The 19,758-nt window shown below is 57.5% G+C and overlaps 2 protein-coding genes across 2 annotated transcripts in view; one reads left to right on the top strand and one right to left on the bottom strand.

Annotated features, from left to right (window-relative positions):
* Positions 1–9,885: 9,885 nt before the first annotated feature.
* Positions 9,886–17,079, top strand: LOC135976881 (carcinoembryonic antigen-related cell adhesion molecule 7-like; the record flags this gene model as incomplete). Its single annotated transcript, XM_065574630.1, has 5 exons — positions 9,886–9,949; positions 11,291–11,407; positions 12,206–12,568; positions 13,077–13,490; positions 16,792–17,079. Coding segments are annotated over 5 exons (975 nt in total), but the record flags the coding sequence as incomplete, so codon positions are not given.
* Positions 17,023–19,758, bottom strand: part of LOC101935353 (carcinoembryonic antigen-related cell adhesion molecule 6-like) — a 108,797-nt gene continuing 106,061 nt past the window's right edge. Inside the window, exon 9 of the transcript XR_010594025.1 lies at positions 17,023–17,153. The gene's annotated coding sequence lies outside the window, so the exon portion shown is untranslated. The remainder of the gene's footprint in view (positions 17,154–19,758) is intronic.

Genomic DNA, 19,758 nt, shown 5'->3' with positions numbered 1-19,758 from the left:
GCAGCTGGCTGATGAGTTTGTAAAGAGCTGGTCAGGGGGTGGCAGGGAGGAGCCCCAAAGGAACAGGCCCACCGCGATGCAGAGAGAGAGTCACCCTGGGACCTCCCAAAGGGGGAATATGGGGAATCCCCTCCCACGGGGAATGCCCAGCATCAGGGACAACCGACCGGCTCGAGGGGACCCATGGGACCTGAGCTGCTATTACTGCGGCCGAAGAGGCCACGTTCGGGCCCAGTGCCCCAAGCTCAAGGACAGACTGAGCAGACCGAACCCGCACCGGGTTAACTTGGTAGAGGCCCAGACGGACGAGGGGCAGGCTTCCCACGCAAGAGGGGCTGGCAGCTTATCAACTGCTCAAGAGAGAGAAGGGCCCCCGGCCAGCTTCTCTGGGGGGCCAGATGCTCCGGATTCAAAGTTCTCCGTTTACAGGGTTGGCGCGGGGCTGTCCCTGCGGAGCGAGTGCCTTGTTCCCCTGGAGGTGGATGGGAAGAAAGTTTATGGATACTGGGACACGGGCGCAGAGGTGACACTGGCCCGGCCCGAGGTGGTGGCCCCAGATCGGGTGGTGCCCAACACCTTCCTGACCCTGACCGGGGTGGGCGGGACCCCATTCAAGGTTCCCGTAGCGAGGGTACACCTGAAATGGGGGGCCAAGGAGGGCCCCAAGGACGTGGGAGTGCACCACCATTTGCCCACTGAGGTGTTGATGGGGGGGGACCTAGAGGACTGGCCAAGCAGCCCCCAGACCGCCTTAGTCGTGACCCGTAGCCAGAGCCGGCGAGGGGCACTACGCCCTGACCTTGGGAAGGATGTCCCACCGGAGGCACCGAACCCTTCCCGGGTGGGGAGGGAACACCCAAGGACAGGCCGCGGGGTGGCTGGGGCTTCCGACCCAGCCGACGAGAGGGAGCAGGTCCCCATCCCTTCCCCAGCCGCCGAGTTCCAGGCCGAGTTGCAGAAGGACCCCTCCCTGCGGAAGCTAAGGGGCCTGGCTGACCTCAGTGTGGTACAGACCATGAGGAGAGGATGCAAGGAGAGGTTCCTGTGGGAGAAGGGGTTCCTGTACCGAGAGTGGGCTCCCCCGGGGGAAGTGGAGTCGTGGGGGATCAGGAGGCAGCTGGTGGTTCCCCAGAAGTTTCGCCACAAGCTACTGTACCTGGCCCATGACATCCCTCTCGCAGGGCACCAGGGGATCCGGCGCACCAGGCAGAGGCTGCTACAGAACTTTTACTGGCCCAGGGTCTTCACCAACGTCCGGCAGTACTGCCGATCCTGTGACCCCTGCCAGAGGGTGGGGAAGGCCCGGGACAAGGGGAAGGCAGCATTGAGACCTTTGCCCATCATAGAGGAGCCTTTCCAGAAGGTGGCCATGGACATAGTGGGACCTCTCAGCAAGACGACCCGGTCTGGGAAGGAATACATCCTGGTGGTGGTAGATTTCGCCACCCGCTACCCCGAGGCAGTGCCCTTATCGTCCATTGAAGCAGACACTGTGGCGGATGCGCTGCTGACCATTTTCAGCCGAGTGGGGTTCCCCAAGGAAGTCTTGACGGACCAAGGGTCCAACTTCATGTCGGCCCTACTCCGGTGCTTGTGGGAGAGATGTGGGGTCCGGCACAACTGGGCCTCAGCATATCACCCCCAATCCAACGGGCTGGTGGAGAGGTTCAATGGGACGCTAAAAATGATGCTGAAAACATTTATGAATCAGCACCCGCAGGACTGGGACAAGTACTTACCTCACCTGCTGTTTGCGTACAGGGAGGTACCCCAGGAGTCTACCGGGTTTTCGCCTTTCGAACTGCTATATGGAAGGCGGGTAAGGGGGCCCCTGGACCTGATGAGAGACGAATGGGAGGGGAAGGCCACTCCTGACGGAGAGTCGGTGGTGGAGTATGTCCTGACCTTCCGGGAACGACTTGCCGAGCTCATGGGCCTGGCCAGGGAGAATCTGGCCAGAGCCCAGAGGAAGCAGAAAGTCTGGTATGACCGCACAGCACGGGCCCGCGCCTTCGCCACTGGGGATCAGGTGATGGTCCTCATCCCCGTGAGGAAAAACAAACTCCAGGCCGCCTGGGAAGGGCCCTTCAAGGTTGTCAAGCAACTAAACGAGGTAAACTATGTGGTGGAGCTGTCGAACCGGGCACACCACCACCGGGTGTACCATGTGAATATGATGAAGCCATATTATGACAGGGGGAATATGGTGTTGGCCGTGTGTGGACAGTGGGAGGGGCAGGGAGATGACCCTTTAGTAGATCTATTCCCTGGGACAAGAGTTGGCTTCCCCCTGGAAGCAATTCCCCTCTCTGATCGGCTAACCCCTGCCCAGCGAGCTGAGATCGGAGGGGTGCTGCATCTGTACAAGCAGCTGTTTTCCAACCAGCCTGGACGCACTAATCTGACTGTCCACCGGGTGCAGACAGGATCGCACCCGCCTATAAAATGCTCCCCCTTCCGAGCCACAGGGAAAACTGCTCAGGACCTGGAAAGAGAGGTCAATGACATGCTGGCTTTGGGGGTGATCCAGCCGTCTTCCAGCCCTTGGGCCTCGCTGGTGGTGCTGGTCCCCAAAAAGGACGGGTCGATCCGGTTCTGTGTGGACTATCGGAAGCTCAATGCCATCACTGTAGCCGATGCCTACCCCATGCCCAGGCCGGACGAGCTCCTAGACAAGCTGGGAGGTGCTCGGTACCTTACCACCATGGATCTTACAAAGGGCTATTGGCAAGTGCCGCTGGATGCAGATGCCAGGCTGAAATCGGCCTTTGTCACCCCTCTGGGCTCTATGAGTTCCTGACCCTGCCCTTCGGCCTCAAGGGAGCGCCGGCCACCTTCCAGCGCCTGGTGGATCAGCTACTGAGGGGGATGGAGAGTTTTGCCGTGGCGTATATCGATGACATCTGTGTCTTTAGCCAGACCTGGGAGGACCACATATCCCAGGTTAGACAAGTGCTGGACCGACTCCAGAAGGCTGGGCTGACCGTAAAACCGGAGAAGTGCAAGGTGGGGATGGCTGAGGTATCCTACCTAGGCCACCGGGTGGGAAGCGGCTGCCTAAAGCCGGAACAGCCAAAGTGGAGGTGATCAGAGACTGGCCCGCTCCTCAACCAAAAAGCAGGTCCAAGCCTTTATTGGGATGGCAGGGTACTATCGGAGGTTCGTGCCCCACTTTAGCGCCATAGCCGCCCCCATCACTGAGCTGTGCAAGAAGGGGAAGCCAGACAAAGTGGTCTGGACCGAGGAGTGCCAGGAGGCTCTCCGGGCGCTGAAGGAGGCTCTGGTCAGTGGCCCAGTTCTGGCAAACCCAGACTTTGACAAGCCCTTTATGGTGTTCACCGACGCCTCAGACACAGGACTGGGGGCGGTGTTAATGCAGGAGGATGAAAAGGGGGAGAGACACCCCATCGTGTACCTGAGCAAGAAGTTGCTACCCCGGGAGCAGAACTACGCGGCCATCGAGAAGGAATGCCTGGCCATGGTGTGGGCCCTCAAGAAACTAGAGCCATATCTCTTTGGGCGTCACTTCACCGTGCACACCGACCACTCTCCCCTGACCTGGCTGCACCAGATGAAAGGAGCCAACGCCAAGCTCCTGAGATGGAGCCTGCTCCTGCAGGATTATGACATGGACGTGGTCCATGTGAAGGGACGTGACAACCTGATAGCGGACGCATTGTCCCGGAGAGGGAGCCCTGAACTTCCCCAGGTCACTGGTCAGAGTGACCCCGCTCAGTTCAGTCTCGAAGGGGGGAGAGATGTGACGGAGCAGGGAGCAGGGCAGATTTGACCTGGGAATGTTGCAGGGGGGTTGCAGTGGGGATGTGGGACTTCCCTTGACGGAAGCTACCTGAGCTGTAACCTGAGCCAGGAACGGGGGTGGGAGAATTAACACCTTCTGCCCGGGAGACTGAACAAAGGGGAGGAGCAGCGGGAGGGGCTGGGAGTTTAGTTTCGGTTGGGGCTGGGTGGTGCAACGCAGGGAACCCCAAGCTGGGGTCTAAGCTCCCTGAACCTCCCAGAGGGACCTAATTGAGGGGGTCTGGTCGTACCTACACTCTCTGCTTGAGACTGTGTTCCTGTCCTTAAATAAACCTTCTGCTTTACTGGCTGGTTGAGAGTCGCAGTGAATCTCGGGAAGAGGGGTGCAGGGCCCTAACTCCCCCACAATCCGCAACACCCCTGATGCCCAGACTAGAGGAAAAACCTGCTTTTCCCACTCACTCCACTCTGGGGCTTGCATAGCTGAGGGTTCGACTGCAAGGGTCATTATCCAGGCATTCTCAGGGGGTAAAGTGAGGGTTATATCATCTTGGGTGAATGCAGGGTGGCACCTAAGCGACAAAGCAGGTCCCGTCCTAGTAGTGGTGTAGGACAATCAGGGAGGTAAACCAGCTTGTGTGATACAGTTTTGTTTCCCAAAGCACATTCCACTGGGTCATATACTGGGCACTTGGTTCCTTTCCTTGTGGCACCCACCACAGTGAGGGAGCCTGCCACTGGCAACTGCAGGGGTTTGTTTACAGCGGTCCTTGCTGCTCCAGAGTCTATTAAAAGTGTATATCCGCATCTCCCACCCGCACATTTACTCGGGGTTCCGGGGGTAGGATGGTCCGTCTCCCCTGACACCCCTAATCTCGATCCTCCGCTGCCATCATAGGGGTACCTTCCCTGTCAGGGCATTCATGTTTCCAGTGTCCCTCCTTTCGGCATATGGCACACTGGTTACGACCCAGGCGCCTGACCTGGGGACCAGGGCGTCCACATCCACGGCCTCTCATTCCCCGACCCCTTCCACCTTCCGTGGCCTTTCGTTGCCGCCGGCCTGCACCGCCGCTACCATCATTTTCACTTGCCTTTTTTCCTTCTCTCCCTCTCTAAGGCTATAAGCCCTGTTTGCAGTCTCCAAAATCTGAGCCATAGACATTCCCATTAAATCCTCCTTCTTCTGCAATTTCCTTTTAACATCAGGGGCCGCACGGCTGGTGAAGATACCCTTTATAATTGCCTCAGTTGCCTGATCATCTGGGTTTGCACTAGTAGTTTGCCTGATGGTATCCCGAATACGCTGCAGGAAAACCCCTGGACTTTCTTTCGAGTCCTGGATTAGTTCATAAGGCTTAGCCCAATTGTTATGCCTGACAGCTGAGTGTCGGAGACCATGCATAAGCAGTTCCTTATAGGAGTTAAGCAGCCTCAGATCCCCCTCCTCATTCGGATTCCACCGGGGGTCCCCTAGGGGGACAGCGACATCCGGCAAGGGCTTGCCTTCTCTATCCTCATCATGCCTTTTCTGTGCCTCCTCCCTGGCTTTGGCTATGACCTGATTCCGCTCCACTTCAGACAACAGGGTTCTCATAAGTATATTACAGTCATTCTAGTCAGGCTTATGGCTAGCTAGACACCCTTCAAGATAGAAATGAACTTGCTTGGATTCATCGAAAATTCTCCTGCCTCTGCCTTAAAAGCAGCCAGATGTACAGGGTTTAAAAGGTACATGTGAATATACAGACACTATCTGTGCTGGCCGTTCTTGTGTTCCTGGACGGGCTACCACACTCTCCGTAATCAACGGATACAATCCCACGGGGGGGGGGGGGGGGGGGTACTCTCTGGAGCCTGTGGGGGTGGAGGAGCCGAAGGGACACCGATTCTGGCATTACAACAGTGGGAGGGTTCTGGGGTTAGCAGCCGTTACTACCGAGCCTGTCGGAGTCAAATGGCACTTGAGCAAAATATCAGTCCTATTTCTTAACACCATGAACGTATACGCATAGAGATGTTCATTCCATTTACCTGTTCTCTGACAGAACAAAAGCAATTGAAGGATCCTTCCGGTGGCCACCTTTCTTGGCACTCCAGCTGGTACTGAGGCCAATCAACTGTACAGAACCTTTTCAATTTACTTTTAATCAACTGGTCAGATCCAAACACTTTCCAGTTCCCCAGAATGCATTCTAAGGGTGTACACTGTACCCTGCCGGCTGTACTCTGTCCCTGCCCCAGAGGGAGACTCTGGGCGTCCCCAGGTCACAACAGGCAGACACTGGGCGTCCCCAGGTCAAGACAGATAAGTCCCCACTGGACTGTTCCTACCTTATCCAAGGGTCCGGTTCTGCACCGTCACCGTCGCCCTATCAACGGGACCGGTTCCCCACCGTCGCCCGCAGCTGCTTCTCCACTGTCTGTGTGCGTTGCACCGTTGTGCCCTCCGGGGTCGATCAAATCACGTCTCCGCTGAGGCCCCCGATGAAGTCACCGGTGAGCTCTGGGCGTCGGTCATAGCCGTAATCCGTCGGCCACCAGGAGGGATCCGGGCAAGGCTAAATTTCAGCCTCGAGCCCCACGTTGGGCGCCAAAACTGTTGCCTGCCCAGAACTGGGCCCCGAGATGGCAAACAGGGTTCGTTGCCCGGTGTGCTTGGCACCAATAAAGACACCGAGGGGAGAAAGCAAGCCAAGTTTATTTCAGAGCTCTGAAATGGCACTAGGAGACCAGCATGTCTCAAATCCAGTGCAACAAATACAAATAACTTTTACCTTTTATACTCCAAACTGTTTGCATACATCTCTTTGTCTGGCTGTTCCCCCTTACCCCTCCCTTCCAGACAACTGTTACAATAAGCTCTACATAAGCTTGTGAGAAAACTTTCTCAGACTTTGCGACCTTGGATTAGACGCCTGCAAGCTAACTACCCCTCCTTTCCCTCGCTCCTGATCTCTATTATTTCTGCTAGTGTGAGTGAAACTGCAGCCATCTGCTAAAAAGCTGACATTACATTTCTGCTTCAGCCTGCTTCAGAGCCTGTCAGCAGTTAGCACAGAAGTAGGTGAGAGTTCCCAAGATGGAGTCACTGTGGTTCACAGACCCAGAGCAAAAGAGCTTCATCGGCACTTGTGGCCTTCCACTCTCCCGAGTTACCTGGTAGCTATGCCTAGTGGACCCCAACAATTGTACATACCACCAGCTGCACTCCTCACTGACGGAGCCAGCTACACCGCTTCCCCCTTAGAACAGCCGACCGTCTCCGATTCACAACCTGACCAGAGTTGGGCCTAGCCGGTGCTGCTCATCATTCAGAAGCCACAAAGAGCCGTATTTTCTTACCTTCTGTGTTACTGTCATCTTGAAAATTACAGACAACTCAATTGCTTATCCACTAACAGATGACGCTAGTTCCCTTCCCCTTCAGGTAACGCAGCCAAATTCTTTGCTCTGCAGGCAAAGGTCACAGGTTCCTTTACTCCTGATCCAGTCCCACCTGCACCACACCTTCAAAAGACAAGCCTGGGAGCTTAAATTCATAACTCTGCTAGACACTAAAAATCACGGGCTTAATAAAGATCTTGTGTTTATGGCTGAGTCCAACAATCTGTAACCCACTAACCTCTGCGTCTTTGTCCTATGACTTAGAGATGTTAACCGGCCAGTTCACCTTGAATGGTCTCTTAGAACAGTTCTCAAAATGGGGATCGTGACCCTTCAGCAGGTCACAAGGTTATTACATGGGGGGGTCACGAGCTGTCAGCCTCCACCCCAAACCCTGCTTTGCCTCCAGCATTTATAATGGTGTTAAATATTTTAAAAGCTGCTTTCACACTCCGAAGCTTGCTGGGTGAGAGGGGTCACTGTCCCGGAGTCCCCGGGCGATGCTCTGGAACTGCTCCCCACAAAGCCAGTCAGGACTCTGGGGAGCCTCCTCTCCCTCGGAGCAGACTGTCTTCAGGGCAAGGAGCTCACACGGCTTCACCTCCTGGGTCTGACCTGGGAGCATTCAGCATCTGTCCCTCCGTGCGCTGCCCACAGCGAGTCCGCCCCAGCGGGGTCCTGGGGCAGCCAGAGGGTCCTGCACCCCCACTTCGCAGTCAGACGTGACTCTCAGCCAGCCAGTAACACAGAGGTTTATTCAATGACAGGAACACGGGCTAAAACAGAGCTTGTAGGTCCAGCGAATGGGACCCCTCAGCCGGGTCCATTCTGGGGCCCAGCGAGCAGATACCCCCGTCTGCCCTCACTCTCCATCCCCAGCCAGCTCCAAACTCCAAACTCCCGTCCAGCCCCTCCTTCTCTGGGCTTTGTCTCTTTCCCGGGCCAGGAGGTCACCTGATCCCTTTGTCTCCAACACCTTCAGTTGGCACCTTTGCAGAGGAGGGGCCCAGGCCATCAGTTGCTAGGAGACAGAGTGTCGGGCATTTATATACCCTGGTCCTTTGTTCTGCAGCAACCATACACCCTTATCCCACCCCCTAGAGACTTAAGAACGGCATAGGGGAAACTGAGGAAAACATTAAGAACAGTCCCACTTCGTCACAGTCACCAATACAAAAGTTGGAGAACCACTGCCTTAGAATATATGTTAACTACTTGTGCTCAACAATCCGTTGCAACTTGTATGTAGCTGGGACACTCTGAGGCAAGGTCTACATTAAAAAGTGAGGTAAACCCAGCTATGTCACTCGGGGTGGGGGGTGAGAAATCCACACCCCGAAGTGTTGCAGGTAAGCCAACCTAACCCTTGCGGAGACGGTGCTCGGCCTGGTGGAAGGATTCTTCTCAGGGAGGTGGATTAACTACAGTGATGGGAGAATGCCTGTGCAGTTGTGCCACTGTCGTGTTTGAAGTGTAGAAAAGTCCAGAGCACCTTTCCCAGACCCGAGGAAGGGCTCTGTGGAGCTCGAAAGCTTCTCTCTCTCACCAACAGAAGTGGGTCCAATAAAAGATATTCCCTCGCCACCTGGTCTCTCAGCTAAGCTCAATGGCTGTTCTCCTACTGCCAGGAAAACCAGACCTGTTAATAGCCACTTGGCCGCTATCACGCTGTGGGCCTCTTGCCCAGGGCAGTTACTGTCACTCATTTCTTCCTGGTAGGAAAGGCCACCTCTGGTCTCCTCCCACTTTGCATTAGGATCGCCTGCAATAGTCTGTTTGACAGAATGTTATTTATAATTCTTGCTTTTGAGTTATTCAGAGACATGAAGGGAAATGGCCTTTTACTAAGTATCCTTTGGCTTCCAGAAGGTCTAAATTGCTCATCTCCTAGTCCAGAGGTGGGCAAACTACGGCCCGCGGGCCACATCCGGCCCGCGGGACCGTCCTGCCTGGCCCCCGAACTCCTGGGGTTGGATGGATTGGGGGTTCTGAGGGGGGCAGTCAGGGGGCGGGAAGTGGGAGGGGGCAAATAGGGGGCGGGGCCCAGGCTGTTTGGGGGGGCACAGCCTTCCCTACCCGGCCCTCCAGACAGTTTCGTAACCCCAATGTGCCCCTCCCCCCCCATCCTAGTTAGTGATGTTCTGCTGAATCCAGGGCCCTGATGTTGGCGCTTGATGTGTATTTGTGGTCGCTTTCCTTTCCCCCAAACTAGAATCAGAAGATGCTCTCCTGCCTGCCGGACAGGCATCGCTCCACCTCTGACTTTATTTCTGAAGTCAGTCACCTCTGGAAAGGCAAGAGCTGCGTTTCTTTCAGCGGCGAGAAGAAACAGATCCTCTGATGTTCACTCCGGTGCTGTACTGTAGCGGGGGTGGTCACCCGCTCCTGGCCTGAAGGGTTTAAAAGCCGGCCCTTGGCGGGGGCTGGGAGCCTTGGGCTGGGCTGACTGGGGGAGGCAGCACAGCTGGGCCATGCCCCAGACAGCCCCAGCTGGCCCTATAAAGCCAGGGGCAGACACCCAGTCTCCTGTAGCGGTGGAGGGAGATGGGCCTGGCTGCAGGGAGCTAGAGAAGGGAACTGGAGTGGGGCATAGGGTTACCATCCAGTAGAAATGTCCGGGATTTCCCCTCCTGCGGAGTGTGGCGCGGCTGATTGGACGCCTGGCCTGATTGAAAGCCGCTCGCAGCCACTGGGGCCTCTAGCAGCCAGAGTCCTCCCCCGCTCCCTCCTCCCCCACAGAGCAGCGAGGAAGTGTTTGAGTCCACGTGGAGCCTGCAGCTCTCCCTCTGCGGGGTGAGGGGTGTGTGTAGAGGCTGCAGGGCGAGTGGGGAGCAGGGGGCACAGAGGCTGCGGGGGCGGGGGGGTGCAGAGGCTGCAGGGTGAGTGGGGAGCAGGGGGCACAGAGGCTGCGGGGGCGGGGGGGTGCAGAGGCTGCAGGGTGAGTGGGGAGCAGGGGGCACAGAGGCTGCAGGGGTGGGGGGGTGCAGGGGCTGCAGGCTGAGGAGGAGCAGTGAAGCACTTAGCAACCCCCAGCCAAGATCAGAGCGGGAGGGAGGAGGGGGAATGCGGGGTGCTCAGAGGAGGGGGCAGAGTTGGGGCAGGGACTTTGGGAAGGGTTGGAATGGGGGCAGAGAAGGGGTGGGTTGGGGCGGAGTTGGGGCAGGGCCAGGGGCGGGACCGGGGCCCCCTGGAGTGTCCTCTTTTTTAAATGTTTGAATATGGTAACCATAGTGGGGCAGGGCTGGGGAAGGCCAAGGGAGCTGGGGAGCTCCCCCCCCCCCCCCCAGCCCCTGCTCGGCCCCACAGACCCGGCCCCGGGGGCAGCCACAACGGGTCAGCGACTCCCCGACATCCCGGGGTAACACTCAGCAACACCGGGAACCGCCGGACGCAGCTAGTGGGACGACCCCCCCCACCCCCCCGTGTGTCCCTGCGCCCCCTGCTGGACGGGATGGGCCCTGATCTCACCCTGTGTGTCCTGTTCCCCCCCAGCCCCGGCCCATCCCGTGGGGGGGGGGGGTGCTTTGCCTCCCAGCAATGTCCCAGGTGCCCATCAGTCTGGGCTCTGCCCCCCGACACACAGGGGTCCCCCTGTGCCCCCCACACCCTAACAGAGGGATCTGTCTCTCTGTGCCCCCCCACTTCCCATGGGCGGCCTCCAGGGATGAGCCCCCCTCTTCACACAACCTCCACTGGGGGCAATATCGGGGGGGGGGAGCTGGGGGGGGATTCCTGGAGGCAGGGGAGCCCTGTCCTCTTCCATGCCCCAGCCCCCCAGGGGACGATTTCTCCGACGTGTGCGCCCCCCCCCCGCATCTGCCAGGGCAAGAGCCCCCTCGAAGGAGCAGCGGGGGCGGGGCTGGAGTTCGCTATAGAGTCCGTCTGGAGTTCCCCTGAGGCTGCAGCGACCGGATTGCTACACCGCGCCCCCCCCCCCCCCACTGCGTGTCTGGGTTGGGCAGGGGCGAGTGAGTCCCCCCTCCCCCCCGGGGGCAGGCAGGGCTGTCGGGAAGGGGGGGCACGGTGCCAAAGGGGCCGCACCCCCTGCCCCGTCCCTGCGCTGGGCCGGGCAAGGGAGGTGCTTCATGCCAGCTCCGCTCCCCCCCCCACCACTTCCCCCGTCTCTGCCCTTTGCCCCCAGCTGGGAACCAGGCCTCTCTGCCGCCCCGGCAGCTCCCGGCGGGTCCCGCAGCAGCGACAGGCGATGGGCGAATCCCCCACAGACCGGGCGGCCCTTGGACGGGGATTCTCCTGGCAGGTCAGAGGGGAGAACGTGGGACCCAGGTGTCCGGGACACAAAGGCCTCCAATAGGAGCCCGTGTCAATGAAAGCCGAGGGGCTGCGGGTCGGGACTGAGGGGCACCGGCAGAGCTGGGTGGGGGGACCCCAGGGCTGGGGTAGCAGGAGGGGGGCTCTGACACTTCCCTCCCCAGGCTGGTTCCATCCCAGACTCCCCCCCAAAGCCCCGGGGACCCCATAGACGCCTCATTGTTCCCCCCAGCTTCTGCTTTGCATGGGGAGATTAGCAGGGATCAGCTGTTTGTGTCTCTGTCCCAGAGCACTGGGGGGGGGACACAGCTATACACCCCCTCACTGAACTCCCTCCCTCAGATCTAGCAGGCGGAACCAGCCCCACGCAGAGACCCAGGGACCTGGCACCCCACAGGGGGGAGGGGGGAGACGGGAGAAGACCCCTCCTCCGCCCCAGAGGTTCCTTCCTCCAAAGCGAAGGGGAAGTGGCGGACGAGGCTGGGAGGGGAAGTCTGAGGCCGGAGGGGCCCCGTGGGGGCTGCCCTGCCTGTGGGTCCGGACTCCAGGGTCCCGGCCCAGAGACGCCGCCCCTGGGTCGAGGCAGGTCCCGCTCCAGGAAAAGCCGCCGGGCGGCACCTGGCGAGGGGTCCCTTGCCGCTGAGAGGGTGGAGTGGGGGCAGGGGGACCCAGGTGTCCGGGACACACAGGGCTGTAACAGGGGACAGTGCAAATGAAAGCAGAGGGGCTGCAGGTCGGGAGTGAGGGGCACCAGTTAGTATCAGTCTCTCTGGTCTCCCCCCCGCAGCCTCCGTCCTGGGCTCCTGCCTCCAGCCGGCGCCGGCCCAGACCCCAGTGACCATCGTCCTCACCCCGCCGAGCCCCGTGGTGGGAGGGGGCGTCAGCCTGGCCCCGCAGCCACCGCCAGAGAACTTGGTGCTCTGCAGCTGGTTCCGATCAGCGACCGCTGCTGAAAACAGCCGGATCCTCAGTTACAATCCAGCTACAAGCCCCCCTCAGACCCCCGGCCCGGCCCACACGGGGCGGGAGACAGCGGGGCCGAGCTGCGCCCTGAACATCGCGGGGTTAACGCTCAATGACACCGGGAACTACACGGTGCAGATACAGACCCCTGCTTTCCTCTCCATCCCAGTGACTCTGCGCGTCTATGGTAAGTGTCACCCCCAGGAGCTGGGCTGACCCTGGGCCCTGCCCTTCCCCCCCCCCCACCCCAGCGATGGGGCTTTGGGCGTCTCCCCCGGGGATGAGCCCGGCTGGTGAGGGGCTGTCGGGGGCCTGTGAGGGGGGTGTGGGCCCCCCAGGGTGGGGGTGTCTCTGACCCCTCCATGTTTCCCCAGAGCTGCAGGCTGCACAGTGGGGGTGTGTACGACCAGCTGCGGAGATGAGGCCCCCCTAGGTGCCCTGGTGCATGCTGGGAAGACCCCTGTATCACGGGGGGGGGGGGGGGTGGTCAGACCCACCTGTTCTTTTACACCCACTTTGCTCAGTTTTGGAGCCTACGGGGGAGGGGGGCTCATGATGTCACTGTGGGGCCCTTTGCACCAGGACTCCCCAAATCCAGCCCCCCCCCGGGGCTGTTTGCAGGGTGGGGGGAGCCGGGCACTGTTGGGGTCACACTCACCACTCCCTGAAGGTGAAACTGGACCCATAGCACCCAGCCAGGGGGCGGGGGGCTGACCCTGGGGGGCTCAGTGGGGGGCACTGGGACCAGCTGGCATCCAGGAGCCGGAGGGCCGGAGCCAGAGCTGGGGGCTGGCACCTGCCCAGGGAGCTGGCGAATGCCCAGATCCCACGTGCGGGTAGTGACCAAGCCCCCGGCGAGGCCCGGCGGGGGCAGCTCATGGCGGGGGAGGGGGGGCTCTGCCTGTCAGCGTCTCCTGGGCGTTGCTGGGCTCAGCTCTGGCTCCAGGATGGGTCGTCCCTCGTGCCCAGTGAGTGGCTGGGGCTGTCCCCTGACAACCGGACCCTCACGGTGCTGGGTGTCACCCGGGGTGACGCCGGCGCCTACCAGTGCGAGGTCGGGAACCCCGTCAGCACCAACCGCAGCGAGCCCAGCACCGTGACGCTGGCCTGTGAGTAAGTGCAGCCCTGTCCCCCGGCCGCGCTGCCCCTGGCCCTGCCGGCATCACCCAGCCACGGAGATGCGGCTGCTTCTGGGGTGGGACATGGCACCTGTTTATACTTGGTCTTACTGGTGCCATCCCTCCCCCTGATCTCCTCCCACTGTGTGTAGATGGGCCAGACTCCGCCAGGATAGACCCCCAGGACCCATCGGCCTGACCCTCGGGTCCCCCCGACCCTGACGTGTGTCACCGACTCCGTCCCAGCCCCGAGCTATCACTGGGTTCTCAATGGCACCGACACTAACGAGCAGCAGCGGCTCCAGGCAGCAGCGCTCCAAGCGTGTGCCCGGGGCGACAAACCGTGGGGGGGGCCTGCCGGTCCCTGCGAGGGTGGCAGTCAGGGAGCTCTCGGCGGCTTGCCTGTGGGAGGTCCGCCAGTCCCGCAGCTTCAGCGGCAATTCGGCCGTCGGTACACCGAAGCCGCGGGCCCGGCAGACCTCCCGCAAGCAAGCTGCCTAACGCCGCCTGACTGCCGTGCTTGGGGCGGCAAAAAACCTAGAGCCGCCCCTGCTAACGACCGGGAGCAGCTTGACCATTAATAGCACAACCTGGGATCAGGTGGGCACGTACAAGTGCCAGGCTCACAGCCCCTCACGGCTAGCACGGAGATCGAGGTGCCGGTGAGTAGCCGGGCACCACACCCCCCTCTGTCTGTCCAGCCTGTGCCCCACTCCGGATCTGTCCTGTCTCCAGCCGGGCTCCCTGTCTGCATGGGACGTCCCCTGTCGCCTGTTACTCTGTGCACCAACCCTGCAGGTCAGCACCATTCCTGCGCCCTGCCTGTCTCTGGAGCCGGGTCTGGGGTCTTCATCTCAGTTAATATATGGAGATATACCTATCTCATAGAGCTGGAAGGGACCTTGAAAGGTCATCAAGTCCAGCCCCCTGCCTTCACTAGCAGAACCAAGTACTGATTTTTGCCCCAGATCCCTACGTGGCCCCCTCAAGGATTGAACTCACAACCCTGGGTTTAGCAGGCTAATGCACAAACTACTGAGCTATCCATCCCTCCACCTAACATGATGCAATTCATATCATGTTTGATGCAATACTAGCTTCAGATTGCATCATTCATTGTTTTGCCTAAAAAGCAAGTACTGTCCAAACCCAGTCATAGATTTATTCATAGATCCAGTCAAAGATGTATTTTAGTCATTTCTGGTTTAAATTGAGATCCCTTCCCTTTATAACTCACTTATCCTCCGCCATTCCCAAGTCAAGGGTCGTATATACTGACCCAATAGCATATCTTGAAAACTAGAGCCAATCAACAATTTTAAGCATCATTTTCGTTCTCAGTGACCCAGAATTAGTAACATTTGACTACATCTATTTCAGAAGCATTTTGGCCGTAGAGCAGTGTGTTATATCCATTTCCTAATGGTTCCTAACATTCTGTTAGTTTTTTTGATTGGTGCTGCACATTGAGTGGATGTTTTCAGAGAACTATTCACAATGACGCCAAGATCTCTTTCTTGAGTGGTAACAGCTAATTTAGACCCCATCATTTTGTAGGTATAGCTGGGATTATGTTTTCCAATGTGCATTACTTTGCATTTATCAACATGAATTTCCTCTGGCATTTTGTTGCCCAGTCACCCGGTTTTGTGAGTTTCCTTTGTAGCTCTTTGCAGTCTATTCTGGACTCAACAATCTTGAGTAATTTTGTATCATCTGCAAACTTTGCTACCTCACTGTTTACCCCTTTTTCCAAAGCATTTGTGAACATGTTGAGCAGTACTCAGACCGCTGGGGAACACCACTATTTACTTCTCTCCTTTCTGAAGACTGACCATTTATTCCTACCCTTTGTTTTCTGTCTTTTAATCATTTACTGATCCGTGGGAGGACCTTCTCTCTTATCCCGTGACTGCTTACTTTGCATAAGAGCCTTTGGTGAGGGATCTTGTCAAAGGCTTTTTGAAAGTCCAAGTACACTATAGCCACTGGATCCCCCTTGTCCACATGTTTTTTGACCCCCTCTAAGAATTCTAATAGATTGAGGCATGGTTTCCCTCTACAAAAGCCGTGTTGACTCTTCCCCAACAAATTGTGTTCATCTATGTGTCTGATAATTCTCTTGTTTACTACAGTTTCAACCACTTTGCCTGATACTGAATTTAGACTTACTGACCTGTAATTGCTAGGATTGCCTCTGAAGGCTTTTTTTAAAAATTGATGTCACATTAGCTATCCTCCAGTCATCTGGTACAGAAGCTGATTTAAATGATAGGTTACATCCCACAGTTAGCAGTTCTGCTGGGGGAATACTAGATTTCAGAAAAAAAAAATCCTTGCCACAGAAATAAAAGAAGTAAAAGTTGATGTATAATGGGCAGGAAAACTACAGTTTCTCCAGCAGCAGAATGTGTAAGTAGTTTGCATGTTCCTGCTACACTAAGGCAGCACCCTGGTAGAATCCATAAGAGCTGGTACCAGGTGAAGGTACATAATATGTAGCATTTGCTGGGTGTCACATTCCAGCAGTATCCAGTGTCTATTGAGTTAAAACAAAAATATTAATTCTTCTCTTTGCTGAAGGAGTGGGACACACTGCACCAGATTATGGCTGGCTGTCAGGGAATATCAACATCTAGGATTAAAGGTCCTGAGTTAGAAATTGTGGTGATGTTTACTGTGTACAGAAGATGAATGTACTCTTTATTGACATTCAAAGACAAAACACTTTTTGTTGTGAAACAGTTAAGGTTGTTAAACCTGTAGCAGGGGTCGGCAACCTTTGACACGCGGCCCATCAGGGTAATCTGCTGGCAGGCTGCAAGACGGTTTGTTTACGTTGACCATCTGCAGGCACGGTTCCCCACAGCTCCCAGTGGTCTCGGTTCACCATTCCCGGCCAATTGGAGCTGCAGGAACCGGCGGCACAGCTGCACCAGTGCAGTAGTGTAGACTAGCCCAGAGAATGGCAGGGTAAGAAAAGAGAGAGAACACTGTCAACATTTTAAGTCACAGGACGTTCTCGGGCAAATTGGTCAAACAGATTCCTGATTTCATGAGAGTGTATTCTCATGCTGATTGAATCAGCAATCGAGAAATCTGGAGTGGTTGATTTCCCAAAGATGGCTGGGATAGAGATGCATGGGCATGGCTGAGAGCAAAACTTGGCCTAGTTACCGAAGTGGAGCCTGTCCAAATTGAAATGGATGAAATCTTTATTGCAGTTCACACCTGTGTTTCAAAACTCTGTGTCTATAAAGTCTATTGATTGGTCATGTGATTTTGTTTGTAGGTACAGCGTCCATCTAATAAAAAAGGAAAGCAGTTGGTGAGGGGAACTACATGTTCTAAATAACTCCAATTCTGAGCTGCAGAGAACTGAAAGAAAAATCCCGTCCAGGAAATTTGATGAGAAAATCCAAGAAAGACAATTATGGCAAGTGGAGAATTGATATGAGAGTTAGAGATCTCCCCATTCATATTAAATGAGCAAAATGAAGATAGATCATTCATAAGAGTTCTGGTACTGAAATGTTATGGTGTAATGTGTGCTACCCAAATAAACGTGTGGAATTAGCAACTGCAGCTGTTCAGCAAAGTTATTCTCAGCCTTCTTCTGCTCCTCCTCCATGAGGGCTTTATCTTTCATGGTATCTAGGAAGACAGAGGAAAGGGCAGATTTCAAGGAGAATTTCTCTACCTTTGTGGGGATCTTTTATAAGAGGAAAATAATGGCATTTGCAGCCGTAGGAGTGCACTAAGGGTAGAGGATATATTAACTAAGTCAGGTATACAAAGCAGCAATTTTTTTGCTGAAGCTGGCTGGTTTTTGTTGTTTTTTGCAGGCTTTTATCCCTTATAACTGCCTGTTTTCCCCAAGAGACATCCTATCAAACAAATATTGTTCTGGCGTCCTAGAACATGACAGACTGTCATTAGATAAAGAAGAAGGTTAATAAAATAGAAATTCAGGCAATCTTTCAGCTAGAGGCGTCCCGTGAGTTGCTATAAAGCAAGTTCTGGATTCACCCCTCAGGCTCTGTTCCCCAGGGGACGCTCCCGTCTGTCTCCAGTCTGGTTCAGACACGGCTCTATCACCTGTCACTGCCTGCGCCGATCCCGCTCCCCGTGCTGGGCGCTCTCGGCTAGTTCACTGTCAGTCCAGCCACATCCCCCTGCGCTCTGGTCCTGTCCAGGGCCCAGCTCCACCCCGTGAGCTCTGTCCTGTGGGGGCTACTCCCAGCCTGCCTCCAGCCGGCGCCGGCCCAGATCCCAGTGACCATCGTCCTCACCCCGCCGAGCCCCGTGGTGGGAGGGGGCGTCAGCCTGGCCCCGCAGCCACTGCCACAGAACTTCACGTCCTGCAGCTGGTACCAATCAGCGACCCTGATCCTCACCTACATCCCACAGGTTTCAGAGTAGCAGCCGTGTTAGTCTGTATCCGCAAAAAGAACAGGAGTACATGTGGCACCTTAGAGACTAACACATTTATCTGAGCATAAGCTTTCGTGGACTACAGCCCACTTCTTCGGATGCTGTAGTCCACGAAAGCTTATGCTCTAATAAATGTGTTAGTCTCTAAGGTGCCACAAGTACTCCTGTTCTACTTCCCACAACCGCTCCCTGTTCTGTACGGCGGCCGGGCCCACACGGGGCGGGAGACAGTGGGGCCGGGCTGCGTCCTGCACATTGTGGGGTTAACGCTCAGCAACACCGGGAACTACACAGTGCAGATACACATCCCTACCACCGCAAGCCCTGTCCTCACTACGGTGGTTCTGCGTGTCTCTGGTAAGTGCCACCTCGGGGAGCTGCGCTGATCCCAGGCCGTGTCCCGCCCCCCCCTTCCTCCTCCAGTGATGGGGCTCTGAGCATCTCCCCCGGGGATGAGCCTGGCTGGTGAGGGGCTGTCGGGGGCCTGTGAGGGGGGGTCTGGGCTCCCCAGGCGGGGGTGTCCCCAGATCTCCCTGGGTGTCTCTGACCCCTCCCTGTTTCCCCAGAGCTGCAGGCTGCACAGTGGAGTGTGTATGACCAGCTGCAGACATGAGACCCCCCAGGGGCCCTGGTGCATGCTGGGAAGACCCCTGTGTCATGGGGGGGGGGGGTCAGAGCCACCTGGTCTTTTACAACCACTTTGCTAAATTCATGAATGCCCCCCCCATCGGCCTGGCGTTTTGGAGCCTATGGGGGAGGGGGCTCATGACGTCACTGTGGGGCCCTTTGCACCGGGGCTCCCCAGATCCAGCTCCCGCCCCCCCGGGGCCTGTCTGGGGCGGGGGGGGGGAGAGAGCCAGGTGCTGTTGGGGTCACACTCACCAGCCCCTGAAGGTGAAACTGGACCCAGAGCACCCAGTGCGGTGGGGGGAGGGCTGGCCCTGGGGGGCACCAGGGGCTGGAATCCAGCCTGGGTGGGGGGTCAGCGCTTGACCTGGGGGCAGTGGGAGCTGGCCCAGGATGCCACTGCTGGAGCAGGAGCCGACGGCTGGAGCCAGAGCTGGGGGCTAGCACCTGCCCAGGGAGCTGGCGTGTGGGTCCTGACCCAGCCCCCCAGCAATGCCCAGTGGGGGCGGCTCATCGGGGGAGGGGGGGCTCTGCCTGTCAGCGTCTCCTGGGCGTTGCTGGGCTCAGCTCTGGCTCCGGGACGGGGTGTCCCTCGCGCCCAGTGAGCGGCTGGGGCTGTCCCCTGACAACTGGACCCTCACGGTGCTGGGTGTCACCCGGGGCGATGCCGGCGCCTACCAGTGCGAGGTCGGGAACCCCATCAGCACCGAATGCAGTGAACCCAGCACCATGACACTGGCCTGTGAGTAACTGCAGCCCCGTTCCCCGGCCGCGGCTGCCTCTGGGGGGCGGTGGCTGTTTATACGGGGAACCTGAGTGGTGCTAGTGCCTATGCAGCGGGGGTGGGGGTGGGGGGGCGGCTCAATAGGGGGCTGTGACGAACAGGGACTGTTCTTAATGTAGTCTGTGAATGCTGAGTGGGGAGTGTGGCTGGGATAGTCTGCACTGGTGGATGGGAGACTGACCTAGGGAGAATACCTGAGCATGTAACATGAGAACCCAGGAAGGGGTTAGAGGCCAGGTGACACATTTGCCGGGAAACTGAACAAAGGCTGTGGGAGGGGAGAGTTTCCGAAGCTGGCTGGTAATGGAGGGAGCCCAGACGGGGCTCTGCCCCCACAATGGGGCTGTGGTGCCCCTGGGACCCCAAGATGGACTTAACTGAGGGGGTCCCTGTTGTCTGTGCCTGCAAGACCTG

Source organism: Chrysemys picta, chromosome 20 (assembly GCF_011386835.1).
Source record: "Chrysemys picta bellii isolate R12L10 chromosome 20, ASM1138683v2, whole genome shotgun sequence".
Lineage (NCBI taxonomy): Eukaryota > Metazoa > Chordata > Testudines > Emydidae > Chrysemys > Chrysemys picta.
This window is presented reverse-complemented; position numbering and strand designations above follow the sequence as displayed.